At 39.8% G+C, this 20,305-nt stretch overlaps 1 protein-coding gene across 2 annotated transcripts in view; it reads right to left on the bottom strand.

The window, feature by feature from the left end:
- Window positions 1-14,255: 14,255 nt before the first annotated feature.
- chrm2a (cholinergic receptor, muscarinic 2a) overlaps window positions 14,256-20,305 on the bottom strand; it is a 140,136-nt gene continuing 134,086 nt past the window's right edge. The window contains exon 2 of one of the 2 annotated variants that reach the window (XM_005165999.6): window positions 14,256-18,803. In XM_005165999.6, coding sequence (XP_005166056.1) covers window positions 17,254-18,741 — 1,488 coding nt within the window. In that variant the 5' untranslated portion in view covers window positions 18,742-18,803 and the 3' untranslated portion in view covers window positions 14,256-17,253. 2 annotated transcript variants of the gene reach the window in all.

The raw sequence follows: 20,305 nt of genomic DNA, 5'->3' as shown, positions 1-20,305 counted from the left end.
GAAAAGATCAAATTCAAAGTGAGAGAAAACAGAAAATATTTTAAACTAAATAGGCTGGGGGGGGGTGGGGGGGGGGGGGTTATTGTGGTTTTATGTCAAGAAAAAGTTGTATGCTTGTGCTATATCAGCAGCACTACTACTCATCTGGAAGGCACAAGTCAAAACAAAAATGCAAGATTGTCAACCATTCACTCCACAGTAACTGCCCTGAAGTCTCTGATATCTGACATGCTCCAAAAATGGCAACTAATTTTTAGAAAATTTGACCACTGAACCTCGACTGTGTTTAATGTTTTAAAAATTTATATAAGTATTCAAATATTTCTCAACAAGAAACAATTTTCAAGGTGTTACCTATTATATGTTTTCTCCTGGATAAAACCTTTTTTCTTAAAGTTTGGCTGAAATAAAAGCCGCTTTTACCTTTTATTTTTAGCTCCTTTTCCAGATTGTCTGCAAAACCATCCCTTGTTGTCCAACAACTTGCCCAATCAACCAAACTTGCTTAACTAACCTAGTTAAGCCTTTAAATTACACTTCAAACTGAATAATATCCAGCAAAATAACTAGTAATATTTTGTTCTGTCATCTTAACAAAGACAAAAGAATTTAGTAGTTACAAGTTAGTTATTAACATTTGGAAATGTTCTCCCTGTTAATCACAACTCCAGCTCATTCTGATTACGTACCCCATATACATTTCTGGAGAGCGGCAAATATGTCTTAGGATGTATGTTTTTTTTATTTTTGTTATTGCAAATCCAACAGAGGCCGCTTTGCGCTTTTTCAGATCTCAAATTTCTCTCGTGAGTGTCATTCGCGCCTGCTGTTCTCACATAAATCCACCAGAGGCCGCTGTTGACTGACTGACAGACTGACTGATCGACTGACCCACCCTGCTCCTTTCCTAAACCCAACCAATAGTGTTTTAAAAAGCACCGATTAACCTTCCCACGGACTTCCCCTTAACCCAACTGCAGTGTTTTAAATGCAATCCAGAAAAAATAAAAGCCCTGATTTTTACCACGCTTTCAGATTTTACCACATCCTCACCCAGTTATTCATGTTTATTTTATTTTTTTAGCTTTTGTTTTTGTCTTGCTTTCTGGAACCATTCTTCACCGGACTCGAATCTTGTCGTCGCGGTCAACTTTTGAGCTCCCGGACAAACAGGTAACAGTGGAAAAGCAGTCCATAAAGAGGTAAGCTGTCAACTGTTAAGCTTAAAAGGAACGGCCTCATACCGCCACATGGCGTTCAATTTACAGATGAAATGCAGCCATACATTTTGACTATCTCCAGAAACATTATTCGTGATCTCCAGAATTGTATACAGGGCTACGTTTCAGAATGAGCCTACAGTATGTTGGTTAAACAGCACTTGAGAAATGTGTTCAAGAGAATTAAAAGTTGGCACTGTTTCTTTAACTCTACTGTATGTTTAACTGTATCTTTAGACACATTCCAATTTCCATTTGAATTCCAAAATAGAACTCTGGATCCTGTTTGGAAGCGCAGTTCCAATCAAATTCGAACATTTACATTTAGAATGCACAATAAAAAATTCCGTCCAGCTGGAGGATCAAAGAGAAACACATCCAAACCGAAACGAATGCTGTGACTGAGAGTCTGTGCTGTTATATGTAACAATAAAGACATTAATTATTCCTTTCCATTCTCAAGCGAGCGTTTCATTGGTGGAATCATCACACTGCAGGACGGTTACTCATCATAACACCTTTATTGGCTAGAACTCTTCTTCAAAATGATACCGCACAATACAGCAAATTTTATAAATACATGTTCATCGGCAATCTCCTTTCAGTGCCCTAATAAAGATCAATAACATTCATATTCATTAATAAACACATGTATTTACAGCTCATCTGTGCTACACATACAGACTAAATAGTATAATACAAACAGTAAGCTGATAACAAACCACACGTCTACTGATGGAAGCCACAAAATCACGGTGAACAGAAGCACGTGACGCACGGCAGCCATGAAAAACGAAGCGTATTTAATATATTTACACCCTCATCTGTACAAACATCACCCCTACTGAAAAATCAACTCTTTTTTTATTTGGTATACAGGTAAAAACACACCTTCTGTGCTTTAGTGAGCGTCCACACACGAGGAGCTGCTCTGTGTGCGCTGTTTTACTTGTTTTTTTGGACACCCTTTTTTAAACTTTACTGCGTTTAAGTCATGTAGAACAGTGTTTCTCAACCACGTTCCTGGAGGACCACCAGCACTGCATGTTTTGGATGTCTCCATCTGTCACACAGGTCTTTCAGTCTCTGCTAATAAGCTGTCGATCAGAATCAGGTGTGTTTGGGTAAGGAGACACGGAATATGTGCAGAGCAGGTGGTATTCCAGGAGCATGGTTGAGAAACACTGATCTAGAACATGTGTGAACACACTGTTAAACCCAAAACATACTCAGTCCCTACAGGATTTTCAGAGTTAATCTGTTCTTAAGATAAAAAAATAAAAACATAGCAAGATATTTGTGTATTTTCACAGCAACACACAAGAATTGAAGTAAATAAAGGAGCCATTTTAGGCTGCAAATCTAAATAAATGCCTGTAAAGTCATTGGGAGACTGTCTTAAGGTCATTAATATTGCATTATTTTAATAAATAATGAATCAAATGAATCTAAAATATTAATACAATTTAAAATATCACAATTTTACCACGGATGTTGTCAGTTTCTTATGTCATTTGCTTATTACAGTTACATTTTTAAATATGTTACAATTTAATAGTTGTGTTAAATGCTAATAATATTGCACAATTTTTACCGTAGCTATTTTTCCCTTTGTTTTGGGTGGGTGTGAGCACATATACATCAAGAAAAATAACAAAAAACATTATTATATCTCTTTTTTTTCTTATATTTTGTAGTATTCTTTGGGAAATGTGTCAGAATAGTGAGTCATTGTGGAGAAAATAAATGATAACACAACTGGATATCTGGTTTATCTTGTTTGTTGCAGTGTGCTCGCAACACTAAAGCCATGGGTTCGATTCCAAATGAACAAAAGAGCTTATAAAATGCATCTAAAGGTAAATATTCATCGCTGGTATATACACTAACAAGGCTTTGACAATCCTCCGGCTGTGTGTATGCAATCAATCAGGAGCAGCTGTGTGTTCGTGGTGCATGACTGGAGCTTGTAGTCCATGGATCAGTGTATATACCAGCGATCTGCTCAAGCTGGATCACTGGTGACCGTGACAGATATGATCATTCCAGGTGTATAAATACAGATGTCTCTGGGTTTAGGTGGAAACTCTAGCGCCGCCTGGAGGACGGAGGGTTTGTTGTGTGTAAGTGTGTACTTTTTCGTTCAGTATTTCTGCAGTCTCACACTTTATAGATCTCTTTCGTGCAAGCAAACCATTGATAAACTAAATAAGAAAAGTATATATATCTTTGAAGTCCACAGACTGTTTCAGTGGTCAGCATTCACAGGTAAGTAGAAAGGATACAGCTGTGGATACTCACATCAATATAGCATATTTCTGTGATGCTGTACATTACTGTGAGGGTATTTTAATAAACAATATGAATAATAGTTGTCGTAAGTAGTGTTTTACATTGTTGTGATGGTAGGGATAGATGTTAATAAAATGTAATTGATGAGTAATTTGATAAGTAATCGCTTCGTTAACTTCTGGACGCAGCTGTATCCTTTCTAATAACAACCTCAGCAAATCCTCGCGTCTTATTGGATACAGCTGCGGATACTCACATCAATATATCTTTTTTTTTTGACACTACATCAATATTTAACTGTATGAACAATAATTGATTTAATTACTGCTTTTACATTGCTGTGATAAATGGGTTTAGAGATGGCTTAAACATTAATAAAAATGCAATTAATGGATAATTTAATAATAAATAAAATCAATACTTATCGTTAGCTTTCCGACCGCAGCTGTATCTCTTCCAGCAACAACCCCAGCACTTTGCGCTCTTCTGGGATACAGCTGCGGATACGTCAATACCGCGTTTTTGTGACACTGTACAACAATAATTAATATTTTTACATTACTGTGAGGGTTAGGGAAGGGGTAGGCGTTCATAAAATACAATTTAATGGGTAATTTAATAAATATGATCAATATCGTTAACTTTCCGACGCAGCAGTATCCCTTCTAGCAACAACCCCAGCACCTTGCGCTCTTCTGGGATACAGCTGCGGATACTTGCGTCAATATAGTTTTTTTTTTTTTTTTTTTTGACGCTGTACAAGAATAATTCAGATTTTTACATTACAGGGATGGTTGGGGTAGATGTTAATAAAATACAATTTAATAGGTAATGTAATAAATATTATAATTATCGTTAATTTTCCGGCGCAGCTGTATCCCTTTTAGCAACAACCCCAGCACTTGGCGCTCTTCTGGTATACAGCTGCGGATACTCGCATCATTACATCTTTTTTGTAACACTGTACAATAATAATTAATATTTTTACATTAATGAGAATGTTGGCGTAGGGGGAGGTTTAATAATATATATTTTAATGGGTAATTTAATAAATAATATAATTATTGTCAGCTTAGCAGCCGCAGCTGTATCCCTTCTGGCAACAACCCCAGCACCTTGCGCTCTTCTGGGATACAGCTGCGGATACTCACAGCAATATAGCATTAAGTTTTTTATTTTTATTTTTGTGACGCTGTAAAACAATAATTAATAGTTTTACATTACTATGAGGGTTGGGGTAGGGGATAGCTGTTAATAAAATACAACTTAATGGGTAATTTAATAAATAATATGAATAATAATTGGTTTAATTACAGTTTTAACATGATTGTGATAGTTGGGATTAGGGTTTGAGCATTGTAAACGTTAAGAAAAAACACAATTAATGTGTAATTTGATAAATTCGAAAAGATTATTCTTGTAAGCTTTCCGGCCGCAGCTGTATCCCTTCCAGCAGCACATCCTCGTGCTCTTCATATCAACGTCCTTGTATGGCTTCATTCTGCTCTCACTGATGTCTTCATATTATTGAGGTTTTTATTTGTCTATTAAAAGACATCATGGAAAATCATCTGTGTTTTGTTTGGTGTGGCGCGTCGTTTACACCCTATATTTGAGTTTAGCGCGCGCACATTGATAGCCGAATTATTAACTGCATTAAAACACACAAACATTAATGTACATACAATATTACAAACACACACACACACTCGAGGTGCTCCAGGGACAGCTATAAACTCGATGTCAGCCTGTGTCTCTCTCTCTTTCACACACACACACACACACACACTGTACATATCAGATATTATTACTACATGTCTACATTAGTCGTTCACTAATCCTACAAAAACAACCACATGCACACAAACACTTTAGGTTTAGAAAAACGAGGGAGAAATTAATAAACAGCAAACATTCACATCATTAATAACACTAAAATATTATATTTCCTACAGTTAAATTAAAGTAGGAAATACATTTAAGCCCTTTTATATTCATTGTGCTGTCAGTTAGATCATGAAGAGGAGGATGATGATGAAGATGATGACGGTTATAAGTGTAATTTAAGGTAAGATTTTTCTCCAAAATGTAAATAAATAAGATTTTGTATGTGAATATGTACATATGTGTGTGTATAACAAACCTAATTAACAACCCATTCTCTGAATAAATAAGAAATAATTTACATAAAGGCATAAAATTAATTATAATTCAGACTGTGGTGCAGTCGGTGATGCTGATTTTGCACAATTGTCCTGTTTATGATCATATCTCTCCAATATTGCTAATCTAAGAACTGTGATTTCCAAAGGAGAAATGTCAGATGATCTTTACGTGAGTTTAATCAGGATTCAGGTTACTTTACTGTGGGTTTACGCCTGAAACTTTGCTTTCATTTCTTAATTGGGTTCATTCTGATGCTGACCTGAAATTTGATTGGCCACCCTGGGTGTCAGTCACACACTCTAAACTGTGATTGGCTGATCATTTAGAGACACAGGTGGAGCTTTATTGCTTTGGCAGGAAGAGATCAGAAGTGTGTCAGAGTAAGTGGATTACACTGTACAGCATTGAGAATGTAAGTATATTTAAACCTATAAACAGCAGATACAGTATGTGCTATCAGCAGTGTCTAGTTGTCTGGTTAGTGCACTGCAAAGACCAGAACTATTTAAACCCTGATGAGAATCTGACTGTGCTACAGTGACATTATACAGGGGAAATGTGTTTTATCACACACACTTGTCATTTTATATATATATATATATAAATGCATATGTATATATTTGTGTGTGTATTAGTTTAGATGGACGTGTGTGTTATGTGTGTGTGTGTGTGTGTGTGTGTGTGTGTGTGTGTGTGTGTTAACATAGTTTAGATGGACTCATGTGTGTGTGTGTGTGTGTGTGTGTGTGTGTGTGTATGTGTGTGTTTACTTAGTTTAGATGGACTCGTGTGTGTTATGTGTGTGTGTGTGTGTGTTAGTTTAGATGGACATGTGTGTTATGTGTGTGTTTACTTAGTTTAGATGGACTCATGTGTGTGCTATGTGTGTGTGTGTGTGTGTGTTAGTTTAGATGGACATGTGTGTGTTATGTGTGTGTTAGTTTAGATGGACATGTGTGTTATGTGTGTGTTTACTTAGTTTAGATGGACTCGTGTGTGTGCTATGTGTGTGTGTGTGTGTGTGTTAGTTTAGATGGACATGTGTGTGTTATGTGTGTGTTTACTTAGTTTAGATGGACTCATGTGTGTGTTATGTGTGTGTTAACAGTTTAGATGGACATGTGTGTGTTATGTGTGTGTGTGTGTGTGTGTTAGTTTAGATGGACATGTGTGTTATGTGTGTGTTTACTTAGTTTAGATGGACTCATGTGTGTGTTATGTGTGTGTGTGTGTGTGTTAGTTTAGATGCACATGTGTGTTATGTGTGTGTTTACTTAGTTTAGATGGACTCATGTGTGTGTTATGTGTGTGTTTACTTAGTTTAGATGGACTCATGTGTGTGTTATGTGTGTGTTTACTTAGTTTAGATGGACATGTGTGTGTTATGTGTGTGTTTACTTAGTTTAGATGGACATGTGTGTGTTATGTGTGTGTTTACTTAGTTTAGATGGACATGTGTGTGTTATGTGTGTGTTTACTTTGTTTAGATGGACATGTGTGTGTTATGTGTGTGTTTACTTAGTTTAGATGGACATGTGTGTGTTATGTGTGTGTTTACTTAGTTTAGATGGACATGTGTGTGTTATGTGTGTGTTTACTTAGTTTAGATGGACATGTGTGTGTTATGTGTGTGTTTACTTAGTTTAGATGGACATGTGTGTGTTATGTGTGTGTTTACTTAGTTTAGATGGACATGTGTGTGTTATGTGTGTGTTTACTTAGTTTAGATGGACTCATGTGTGTGTTATGTGTGTGTTAACAGTTTAGATGGACGTGTGTGTTATGTGTGTGTTAACAGTTTAGATGGACGTGTGTGTTATGTGTGTGTGTTTACTTAGTTTAGATGGACATGTGTGTGTTATGTATGTGTGTTTACTTAGTTTAGATGGACTCATGTGTGTGTTATGTGTGTGTTAACAGTTTAGATGGACATGTGTGTGTTATGTGTGTGTGTTTACTTAGTTTAGATGGACATGTGTGTGTTATGTGTGTGTTTACTTAGTTTAGATGGACTCATGTGTGTGTTATGTGTGTGTTTACTTAGTTTAGATGGACATGTGTGTGTTATGTGTGTTTGTTTACTTAGTTTAGATGGACTCATGTGTGTGTTATGTGTGTGTTTACTTAGTTTAGATGGACTCATGTGTGTGTTATGTGTGTGTTTACTTAGTTTAGATGGACGTGTGTGTTATGTGTGTGTTTACTTAGTTTAGATGGACTCATGTGTGTGTTATGTGTGTGTTTACTTAGTTTAGATGGACTCATGTGTGTGTTATGTGTGTGTTTACTTAGTTTAGATGGACATGTGTGTGTTATGTGTGTGTTTACTTAGTTTAGATGGACATGTGTGTGTTATGTGTGTGTTTACTTTTATTTAGATCAGAGATGCCCAAAGTAGGGCCTGTGGGCCATAATTGGCCCATGAGAACCTTTGAGTTGGCCCACCACCATCCCATCAGAAAAGAGAGGGTGAATGATGGGGAGGTAGTTGGGCCGAACACCTTTGACAGAGATTGTCATTTCCAGTTTAACATACCCTTTTGTTTTATTGCTGAGCTACAAAAAAAGCAGACTGAACTTAAATGAATCAATTAAATGCTGTAAATGAATCAGACTTTTAAAATGTGAACAGTCAGAGAGAAGACAATGCTTAAGATGCAAATTACAGCAGAAGCGGGAGCAGCTTGACTATTCAGCGCTGAACTCTATTGTGTTATAAATGGGATTGTAGATGTTTTTATTGTAATACGTTTATTATTAAATGTTACACAAGATACTCCATTAGTTAAAATTAAAAATATTAGTTATTTTAAAATATTTAAATATTACCGAATAAATTAGGAAATTACGCATAACAAATTTAATATATACAGTTTGGTGTATATATATATATATATATATATATATATATATATTTGGCTTTTTGGGCCTTTATAAGAAAAAGTTTGGGCACCCCTGGTTTGGATGGAGTTGTGTTATGTGTGAGTTTACTTCGTTTAGATGGACGCATGTGTGTGTTTTATGTGTTTGTAGTTTAGATCAGATATATTTCCATAATTCACCAAAATTACTTAAGTTATTTCCAATATTGCTTAATCATTTTCTTTCATTGGTTGAGTTACACACTATATATACTATTTAATCATGATTGTTTGGTTGTATTTAGCTTTTGCTGAAAATAAATTAATATTTGGTACATTTTACAATGATTTGCGGAAGACACTGTCAAATGTCATCAGTTCTTCAACCAAAATCTAAATAAATCATGTCTTTGACCCGTATACACATTTACATATTAAATATAATTGATGTATGCTTCGGTCTTATTTGGTGAAGATCAGATTAGGGGTCGCTGTAATTCCCTTTGTCTCTGAGTTTGTGTGTGTGTGAGAAGACGAGCACTAAACAACAGCCATCAGGGCACCGGCGGTGTGTGTGACCCCTGGGAACACGTTGGCTTTTTACAGGTGACATCCGTGCGCTGGAGTCCCTGTGGAGCTTTTAGACCCTGTAAAGATCATCTTATCTGGCGTCACACACTCTCAGAGCTTATCCCTCGCTGAAGGCCGGCTGAAAGTGTGTGTGGGCCATTTAAGGCTGGGGTCACAGGAGGAATGAGCCTCATGTTAACATCACACCTGCTCTATCAGCTCCTCTCACCACCTCTGACCCTTCGAAAACTCCTCACCAGACAAACTCTAATGGCTGAGAGAGCTTAATGCACTGCAGTTTAAGAATTTATTTAATTATTTAACATTAATTTTATTTATTTTACCCCAGTGTATTCAATGGAGCTTTTGTGCTAGCCTGCCGATTCTGACGGGTGTATGCGAGTAAACTGCTTTTTGTCTCGTTTTACTCTTGAACAACTAAATGAATGCCATAGTCTATTTAACTGATTGTATTTTAATGACATTACAACATCAATGCTGTAAAATGAACCGTATAAAATGGAAAAAAACCTCACAATAACAGCTCACCAGAAGTTTATCAGTATAGGAACAACACTAACTCTGCATATTCTGCACCGACAGCCAATATAGGACTCCGCTTGGTCTTAAAGCCTTTTGTGATGGGTTATATTCAGAAATGATCATGGCATAGAAGTCAAAATAGGACAAATGAGCTCATGTATGGGACAAATTCTGGACCTTTCTCAGTGAGGGCTGGGTCTTTCAAACCACCCGAACACCCCCGACGGGCCTGTATATCCCATTGGTTATTCAAGAGTTCACACTTAGCTGATGATTGATATTAAAGCGTATTTGGCTTGCTTTCTCGGGAGAAACCTCTGAGCTCAGAATATCCTTGAGCCTGGGGCTCCCTCCTGTTTAAAGGGCAAGAGGAGAGTTTGAGCTCAGGTAGGTCTCGAGAACTGCCCCACTTGTGAACTGCTGAGATATACCTGACTAAGAGTTGCCTTAGGATGCTATTTTGAAGTAGTTAATTTACTTATGGTGCATGTCTTTGGATGCTGGCTGGAAACTGGAGAACTCAGAGAAAACCTATGCAAACATGGGGAGAACATGCAAACTCCGCACAGAAACGCCAACAAGCTTGAGAGAGCCAAATCAGCGGCGTTCTTGCTCTGAGGCAACAGTGCTAACCACTGCGCCACCGTGCCACCCTATCAGAGACGGGGAGGAGTAGGGGTGGAAGGCGGGATTCTTCAAGACGAAGATGACTAGAGTAGAAAGCTTATTTATAGTGTATCGGTATTCATCTGATTGGTGCGAATGTACAGAGTTAATGCGGTACCAGCTGTGTTCAAGCACAAGCACATGATCCTCTCGAAATTAGTTTCAAGAGTTCACACTTAGCTGATGATCGTTTCTAAGCTTGTTTGGCATGCTGTCCCGGGAGAGAGCCCTGAGCTCATAAGATCCTCGAGCCCGGGGCTCCCTCCCGTTGCACGGCGAGAGGGGAGTTTGAGCTCAGGTAGATCTGGAGAACTCCCCTGCTGTAGAAGCTAATGAACAGATAGTGATTGCTCTTAAGAGACACTACTGACGAGGAGTGCTGATTTGGATTAGTGCAACTTAAGTTGCATGTTTTGGACGGTGGGAGGAAACCCGGGGGAAAGCCACATGAGCACGGGGAGAAAGTGTAAACTCCACACAGATACGTCTGCTGGTTTGGTAAAGCCTGGAACCAGAGACATTCTTGCTGTGAGGCAACAGTGCTAGGCACTGAGCCACCATGTCACCCATCTAAGAAGACGGAGGAGGAGGGGAGGATTCATCAAAACCAAGATAGCGGTGGTACGTAACCCAGGGTATTTGTATTCACTGAGGAGTCGTCTGATTGGTGCATTGAGATTTGGATAATGTGGATCCAGCCGGTAGCAATCATAAGCACGTGATCCTCTCGAAAGATCACTTATAAAGAAACCACACCCTTTTAAAAGCAGCTGTAACCATTCACTTCTATAGCAGGAAAAACAAACACTATGGAAGTCAATGGTTACAGGCTGTCAACATGTTTCAAAGTATCTTCTTTAGTGTTTGACGCAAGCGAAGAGTTAATAAACGATGAGTGAACTATCCAATTAAAGTCTTCATTGTCAAGTATCTTGATTGAACAGAGGATGATTTCTTTCCTCTTGCTCCCAAAGCAAAAATCACTCCCGCACACGACTCAATTCCCCCAGCATGCATCACTGTCAAATTTATGAGCGATGATCGATTGACTGACATTTCCCATGATCCTCTGCTTTGAGCGGGGATTGTGTTAATCTATTTTAATGAATGCAAAACAACTAATGGCGACTCGGCGTCTCATAATGAGATGAGGAAGCTTATGTACTTTAGCCCTTTAAATTCACAAGGCAGAAGCCTGTGAGCTGTATCAAACCCCTTTCCGGGTTGATCAAACACACACATGCACACACTCACTCAAACACACACACACACAGGCGGATCGTGAACTCAGAGAGCAGATCAGGTCAACAGGACAATGCTGAATGTCATTTCCAACGAGCGCTTTGGCCTTTGTAATAGGAACTTTTCCAGCTCCACAAGCCGCTTTTGGAGTGTCTGATGAATTAGCATGCTCTTCTGCTATTTTCCCTTTCTTCCCCCAAACGTGAGTGAACTGTTTTGTGTAAATGCAAAGCAGAGGTGAGGCGGATGCTAATGGCGGCGTGTCTGTGAGAGGCTCTTTATCCTGCGCGTCTGCTCACTTTAAAAGGTTTAGATTTGCATCCCTGGAGACCCCGAGCACTCAAAACTCATTCACTTTAACATACGGGCACACCGGAGAGCCTCTTCAACCCTCTTATTGCTCTCGGAGAGCACACACACACACACACACACATGACAAACACACATGCAACCAGCCATACCTACATGCTTTCATTGAATAAAGCTCACAAGTCAACACGAGCCTGTTTACGTTCTTAACACACCTTATTTGCCGCAAATCACTAGTGCACATTGTGTGAAATCAAGTGCACACTCTGATTCTAGAAGTGAACAGGTTTCCTGTTGAACACACACACTGTCATTCTGCATGCAAACACACACACACACACACACGACACATATACATACATTATTATATACACACACATATATATATACAGGTGTGATTTTATACTGAAGCTCAAACGCATCTGGTTTGGATCTTCAGTCAGCCCTGTTGTCCCCTTATTTGTGTATTATTGAGTAGCACAGACTCCAATCTGACCATCCGTGTCATATATATGCTCGTGTTTTTAAACATTACGTTTATAAATCAACTCTCTCTGCACTTCTCCTTCTCCGTTTTGTGACATGCATCACCTCTGTGAGTGTAAAGTGCTACAACAGATCATATAAAAACAATTAATGCAGTCATACATCCACCCAAACACAGCACGCTGTCACCTTTTATGCACTTATTATAGAGGAAACTCTGATTAGAAGGGATAGTTCACTCAAAAATGAACGTTTCCTCATGATTTACTCTTCTTAATGTGGGTTTAAACCTTTTTGAGTGTCTTTTTTTCTGTTTTGTGACAGGCGAAATAAACAATAGAGCATAATATGAAATGATCAGGGCTCTGTTGAACACAGAGGAAGGTGCTTTGAAGAATCCTGGTTCTTGGCACCCGTTGACTTGAGTTAGGAAGTCAATAGGCACTAGTTATCAGCATTCATCGAAGGACTGTGCAATATGGATGAGGTTTGTCATCTTGAATTAGGCTACACACTGACTCAGTGGTTAGCACTGTTGCCTTACAGCAAGAAGCTCGCTGGTTTGAGCCCCGTCTGGGTCTGTTGGCGTTTCTGTGTGGAGTTTGCTTGTTCTCTCTGTGTTGCATGTTCCTCTGTGTGCTCCGCTGTTCCCCACACGTCCATACACATGCGCTATAGGGGAATTGATGAACTACAGTAAATTGGCCATAGTGGATGAGTGTGTATGGGTGTTTCTCAGTACTGGGTTGCATCTGCTGTGTAAAACATACTGTATGCTGGATAAGTTGGCGGTTCTTTCTGCTGTTGCGAGCCCTGATGAATAAAGGGGCTGAAGGAAAATAAATCATTCTGTAATATGCTCTGTTGCAGGGGTTTCCAAACTCGGTCCTGGAGGTCTGGAGATTTTAGCTATAACTTGCCTCAACACACCTGAACGGATGTTTCTAGAAAGCCTAGTAAGAGCTTGATCTGCTAGCCCAGGTGTGTCTGATTGGAGTTGGAGCTAAAACTTGCAGGACCAAGATTGTGAACCCCTACATTGCTTACTGTAATTCATTTATTCATTTTCAGCTTACTCCCTTTATTCATCAGGTTTGCCACAGCGGAATGAACCGCCAACTCATCCAGCATATGCTTTACGCAGCGGATGCCCTTCCAGTTGCAACACATCACTGGGAAACATCCATACACATTGATTTACACACTTACACTACGGACAATTTAGCCCACACAATTCACCTATAGAGCATGTGTTTGGGCTGTGGGGGAAACCGAAGCACTCGGAGTGTTTCCTGTAATACATTTACAGAATTTGGCATTATTACACGCCATTACATGGATGCAGACAGAAACGTAAATAACAGCGTCATAAGAAAGATGCAATCTTGAAAGTACAACATTCACATTTGGCAATTAGATATTTAGATAATTTAATATTGGTAAATCTTGAATCAGACTTTATGTTGGATTTGCATGTACTAGTTATTAAAAAGTGTTTTACATGTTAGTAAAATTTTTATTTTAATATTGCCAAATCGGCGAGGCAGTGGCGGAGTAGGTAGTGCTGTTGCCTCACAGCAAGAAGGTCGCTGGGTCGCTGGTTCGATCCTCAGCTCAGCTGGCATTTCTGTGTGGAGTTTGCATGTTCTCCCTGCCTTCGCGTGGGTTTCCTCCGGGTGCTCCGGTTTCCCACACAGTCCAAACACATGCGGTACAAGTAAACTGGGTAGGCTAAATTGTTCGTAGTGTATGAGTGTGTGTGGGGATGTTTCCCAGAGATGGGTTGCGGCTGGAAGGGCATCCGCTGCGTAAAAACTTGCTGGATAAGTTGGCGGTTCATACCGCTGTGGTGACCCCGGATTAATAAAGGGACTAAGCCGACAAGAAAATGAATGAATGAATATTGCCAAATCTTTAATTTATCCCATGAGTTCTGAATAAAGGGATAAATATATATATGAGCACATTTATAAGTATATACTGGACTTTTCCTTTAGCTGCAGTAAAAGATAGCATAATAAAGGTGAGTATAATTGATTGAATTTACAGAAATGCTACTATACTGTGATATACAGTAGTCAACATTTAAAGCGGATCATCAGCTTTCATCAAAATTGTCCTTAACCCTATACTGCACGGTGTCACCATATGGCAACATGATCCTTATGTTCATTTCTCTGCCACTGCTTCTTTAAGACCAACATTATTGTTTTTGTTGGAAAGAGAAGACCTTAGAGGAGCCATAGATGAGCTTTGGTTAAGTCTCATGACATGCTGTGTTTTTCTGTGGCGCGATTTCTGGCAGAGTTTATTATGAGTAGTTGCTGAATGCAAATGTAAACGTCAATAAAAACAAAGGATCAAATTATGTCAGATCCACACACAAACAATCTGAGACATCACCTCCACTAAGATATGATGACATATTCACAACTCAAAAAGGTTTTTATCAAATTAGTTTTTTGCAAATCGATCAAATGTGTGTTTTACCAAATGTGCAATAGTGGAACATGCAATATTGCAATGGGTTAGCAAGCTAGCAAGGTCAGCTGTGAACTTTTAAGTTGTAACAATAACAACATGAATGCTAGTAATATAATGTTGATTACTTGTATGTTAATGACATTTGCATTATGGACAAAATCTATTTTTAATGGCAATGCTACTTTTGAATAGATATGAAAACAGGGAACAGTGTAGTGTAGTATAGTGTATAGTATACTATATATAAGCATTGTTAGCAAGTAGCTACACTGTTCTGATGTATCTGGATCTATTAGACTTGTTGTTTATTTGTAATAATATTTACTGGAGAAAATATTTATATTTACTGTATGTTGTATACATGATATTACAATATTCATTCATTCATTTTTTTGTCCCTTTATTAATCTGGGGTCGCCACAGTGGAATGAACCGCCAACTTATCCAGCAAGTTTTACGCAGCGGATGCCCTTCCAGCTGCAACCCATCTCTGGGAAACATCCACACATACTCTTACACTACGGACAATTTAGCCTACCCAATTCACTTGTACCGCATGACTGTGGGGGAAACCGGAGCACCTGGAGGAAACCCACACGAAGGCAGGGAGAACATGCAAACTCCACACAGAAACGCCAACTGAGCCGAGGTTAGACCCAGCGACCTTCTTGCTGTGAGGCGACAGCACTACCCACTGCGCCACTGCCTCGCTAAATCATTTCAAACAACAAAATTATTAATTATAAGGAAAGTTTTAAATGTGAAATTTCTCAGTTAGATGCACTGTTGAATGTTACTTTATTTCATAAAGTACCTTTAATTAATACAATTTTCCAAATTGTTTTTTTTTTACTGCACTTCAAGTTAAGCCATTTTAAGAAAAGAAAAACATTCAATATATATTTTAAAATAGATTTATCATAATGCATGTGGTAGAGGGTTAAACATCTGCACAATGGCCTAAGTGTGCAGACATATAGCACCATGATGCTCATGGTGACCTGAGTTCAATTCCCGACTAGATGCCATTTGCCGACCCTTCCCCTCTCTCTGCTCCCAATACTTTACTGTTTGCAATCTCTACTGTCCTTTCCAATTAAAGGGGAAAATCCCCTAAAAATAAGTAAAATCCTCAGAGTAAAATTCACTCAGTTCAGAGAACATTTGGTCCCTCTCTAAATTAAGCAAAATTTACTCAGCAGCAGAGTTAAAGTTAATGAGACAATGATGGGGTTGATTAAGGGATGATTGAGGACTGATGATGAACACCCGCTGTTAATAAGCAGAAACAGAAGAGAAGCAGCAGCAGCTTTGCTCATTGCTTACCTGATTGACTTTATTTCTGTCAGATGTTCACAAAAGTCCATATGAGATTTATTGAGAATTAACTGTTTTAGTTATTTACATTTTACAAAAAAAAAAAAAATGTTAATCATTAATGTTAATGTCTAATGTAAATTTTTCTGTGCTTGCTATGACAAGTATAAAGAAAGAACAAGTGATCAAGTTGACTGATCCTGTATTGATTCTTACAATTAAGGATCAAAACACAGGATCCAAACCAAACAGGTTGTTAATAAGTAAAGCTGCTGTTTGTGGAGTTCCTTAATGATCCTTTGCTGAGATTTTGAGAGATTTGATGTGTTTTATTTAGTTTATTTTATGTACGGCTGTGACTGAAGGTAGATGTAGTTTTGTGTTTCTGTTCTCTGTTTCTGCTTATTAACAGCGGGTGTTCATCATCAGTCCTCAATCATCACTTAATCAACCCCATCATTGTCTCATTAACGTTAACTCTGCTGCTGAGTAAATTTTACTCAATTTAGAGGGGGACCAAATGTTCTCTGAACTGAGTAAATTTTACTCTGAAGATTTTACTGTGTAACTAAATTGTCCTTAAACTATTGAACAGCTCCCATTCTTGTCCTAGGACAATTGTCAAAGACACTTTTGATTCACTTCAAATGTCGACTACTGTATATCATTCTCAGCATGTGAGATTTCTGTTAATTCTCATGCCCATGTCAAAGCTCAAATCAAGAAACTCAAATAGGTTTAGCACCAGTGAAGGCTGAGTGACTTAACTCAACTTAGACTCTTCTGATTTTGATTGTAATGCAGTACTGTGCAGCTTTTGTGCAGCTGAATTATAGTGAAAAGCACTATACAAATACATTTGAATTGAATTGATGACTAAATGATGACATGATTGCATGAACTATCCCTTTAGATATGGTAAAGTGTGTACCGCAGTCTGATTTGCAGCGCCAGAATTTGAGTATTTGCAGAACTTTAGGTGATGATGTCAATGGGCCAATCTCTGTTTTATAATTGCTCACACATCCACACGCATAGACCTGCGTCACCAGAACACAATCTACCACATGCACACACTCACACACATTCGCCGCCACTCATCGGGTGGAGCGAATGTTCTTGTACTGGCAGAGCAGCAGCTGTTTGAAGGTCTTTTTGAAGGTGATGTTGCACAGGGCGTAGCAGGCCGGGTTGATGGTGCTGTTGATGTAGCAGAGCCAGTATCCGATGGTCCACACCGTGTTGGGGATGCAGCTGGAGCAGAAGGTGTTGATCAGCACCATCACGTTGTAAGGCGTCCAAGTAGCCACGAACGCCACCAGGATGGCCATGATAGTGCGCGTCACCTTCTTTTCCCTGGAGGACGGGGCTTTTTTCTTTTTGGGCGGCTGTTTGGTCATCTTCACGATCTTTCTCGCCACGTGGTTCTGCCTTTCCACTGCCGGCACGATCTCCACCGTCGCATTTGAAGGCGCGTAACAATCTCCTTTTGGTGATTTGGTGATGATCTTGATGCATGTTAGTTTGGATCCGCCAGCTTTGGCGCGGTGCCTTGTTGAAGTCTGGCTGTCATTGGCTGCTGCTGACGAGGGTGGCGCCGCCTCTTCTTTTTGATTGGTTACTGCACCACTTCCTGAAGTGGAGTCATTAGAGCTTTCCTTCTCCTCTGCGGGAATGCAGTTTGCTTGTCCTGCTTCTTCCGCTTCTCCGCTCGCCGTAGATGGCGCTTTGCCGTTCTGTAGCTTGGCATCGTGCTGGTTAATAGTGTCGTCTGTTAGCTGGGTCTGTCCTCGATCTGTTTCTTCAGCTGTCAGGTTGTTGTTGGTGGGTTTGTTGGCTGAGTTTTCACGGATCTGATTGGACGAGGCTACATCAAGGTTGCCGCCTGATGGCTTGCGGTTGTCTTTCTTGACACGACTCTTGCTGGCGCGGGAAACCTGCCAGTAGAGCACCATCATGATGATGACGGGCAGGTAGAAAGCAGCGATAGCTGTGCCAAAAGTAACCGCGGCATTGGAGAAGAACTGAATGTAGCACTCCTTCTCTGGCACCGTGCGCCCGCCGACGATGAACTGCCAGAACAGGATGGCCGGAGCCCAAAGGATGAACGACAGCACCCATGCCGCTGCAATCATCATTCCTGCCATCTTCGTGGTCCTCTTGACTGGGTAGCTGAGTGGCTTGGTGACACAAAAGTACCTATCGAAGCTGATAATCAGCAAGTTCATCACTGAGGCATTGCTAACCACATAATCCAGCGCCAACCACAAATCACACACAACCGGGCCTAGTGGCCAATATCCGATTACAATATAGACTGTGTATAAGTTCATGGAGCAAAGGCCAATGATGAGGTCAGCGCAGGCCAGGCTGAACAGAAAGTAGTTGTTGACGGTCTGCAGACTCCGGTTTACCTTGATGGAGAGCATGACTAGGATGTTCCCGATCACAGTCACCAGACTCAGCGATCCGGCCACCAGTACAATGAACACCACCTCCACTGTCTTATAGGGACTCTCGTCCGCCGTCTCCATGGTCTCGTTGCCGTCTGAGGCATTCCAGAAGGTGAAGTTTATTGTATCCATGGTGAGCTCGCTCAGGTACAGCCACTCAGATCGCTATGGGCAGGACGTGTGACTTCTGAAACCTACACAGAGGAAAGAGAGAGAGAGATTTTTGTATTAGTCAAGTCAAGCTTTATTGTTATTCTGCTACATACTGGCCTGTAGCCAGGGGGGGTTCGGGTGGTTTAAAAGACCCACACCTCACCATGTCCAGAATTTGTCCCTACATGAGCTCATTTGTCCTTTTTTGACTGCGATGCCATCATAAATAGTGAAAACAACCCATCAAAAAAGGCTTTATGGGGCGGCGCAGTAGGTAATACTGTCGCCTCACACCAAGAAGGTTGCTGATTCGAGCCTCGGCTGGGTCTGTGGTGTTTCTGTGTGGAGTTTGCAAGTTCTCCCTGCGTTCGCGTGGGTTTCCTCTGGGTGCTCCGGTTTCCCCCACAGTCCAAACAAATGCAGTACAGGTGAATTGGGCAAGCTAAATTCTCCGTAGTGTACGAGTGTGAATGAGTGGGTGTGGATGTTTCCCAGGGATGGGTTGCGTCTGGCATCAGCTGCGTAATAATGTGCTGGATAAGTTGGCGGTTCATTCTGCTGTGGCAACCCCAGATTAATAAGGGGACTAAGGCGAAAAGAAAATGAATGAATGAACGAATGAACGAATGAATGGAAAGGCTTTATGACCGAGCGGAATCCTTTGGCTGACACTTAGGCAGGACTTCAGCTAATCGGTTTGGGTCAATGCTAACAAATATTTTAATTTTATAGTCTGACTTTCGCTACTGAATTATTTTTAAATAGAGAAAACATTTTACAAGCAACTTTTATTCAAAATTTTGGACCTTTTTCTTAAGTGCGGTTTCAATATCCACAATCTTCTGAGCTTGTAGTGAAAGGGTTGATTGCAGCGTGTACATGGCAGAACGAAGCTCAGATAAGAATTCAGTTCGTAATGTTGACACTTCCGTGCGAATAGTGGTCGTAATTATCTCCTTCAGAGAAGCAGGTGTTTGCGCATCCTCCCTCGGCGAGGCGTCAACGGCTTACTCGCCTCCTCTTTCAGCCAACATTTCAGCGATATTTCGTCCTGATTTACCCGGTTTTGGCATTTTTACATTTAGATGTGATGGAGAGTTGCTTACTTTACAGATTTAAGACAAAGATACCTGAGATTAATAGAAAAATACACGAATGTTCACGGAGTGACTTCCACCTGCGTCTAGTCTCCACGAGGCATACCGGAAGTCTCTGGACCTTTTTCTTGAAACAAAAAATGACCATGAAGCACCAAAAGCAGACCATATTAAAATTAAATTGAGTACTAATTTGGCTATTTGTCATCCATGAATTTTTAAATGTACTTTTTTTTTTGTTTTTTTTTTACAAGAGAGGCTAGAAAAATTGTGAAGATCTACATCATTATTATTATTAAATGAATTATTACTGATGATAATTAAAGGGACTAAGCTGAAAAGAAAATTAATGAATTAATTAATATTTTTATTAGGGCGGCACGGTGGCGCAGTGAGTAGCGATGTCACCTCACAGCTAGAAGGTTGCTGGTTTGAGCCCCGGGTGG

Source organism: Danio rerio, chromosome 4 (assembly GCF_049306965.1).
Source record: "Danio rerio strain Tuebingen ecotype United States chromosome 4, GRCz12tu, whole genome shotgun sequence".
Taxonomy (NCBI): Eukaryota; Metazoa; Chordata; class Actinopteri; order Cypriniformes; family Danionidae; genus Danio; species Danio rerio.
This window is presented reverse-complemented; position numbering and strand designations above follow the sequence as displayed.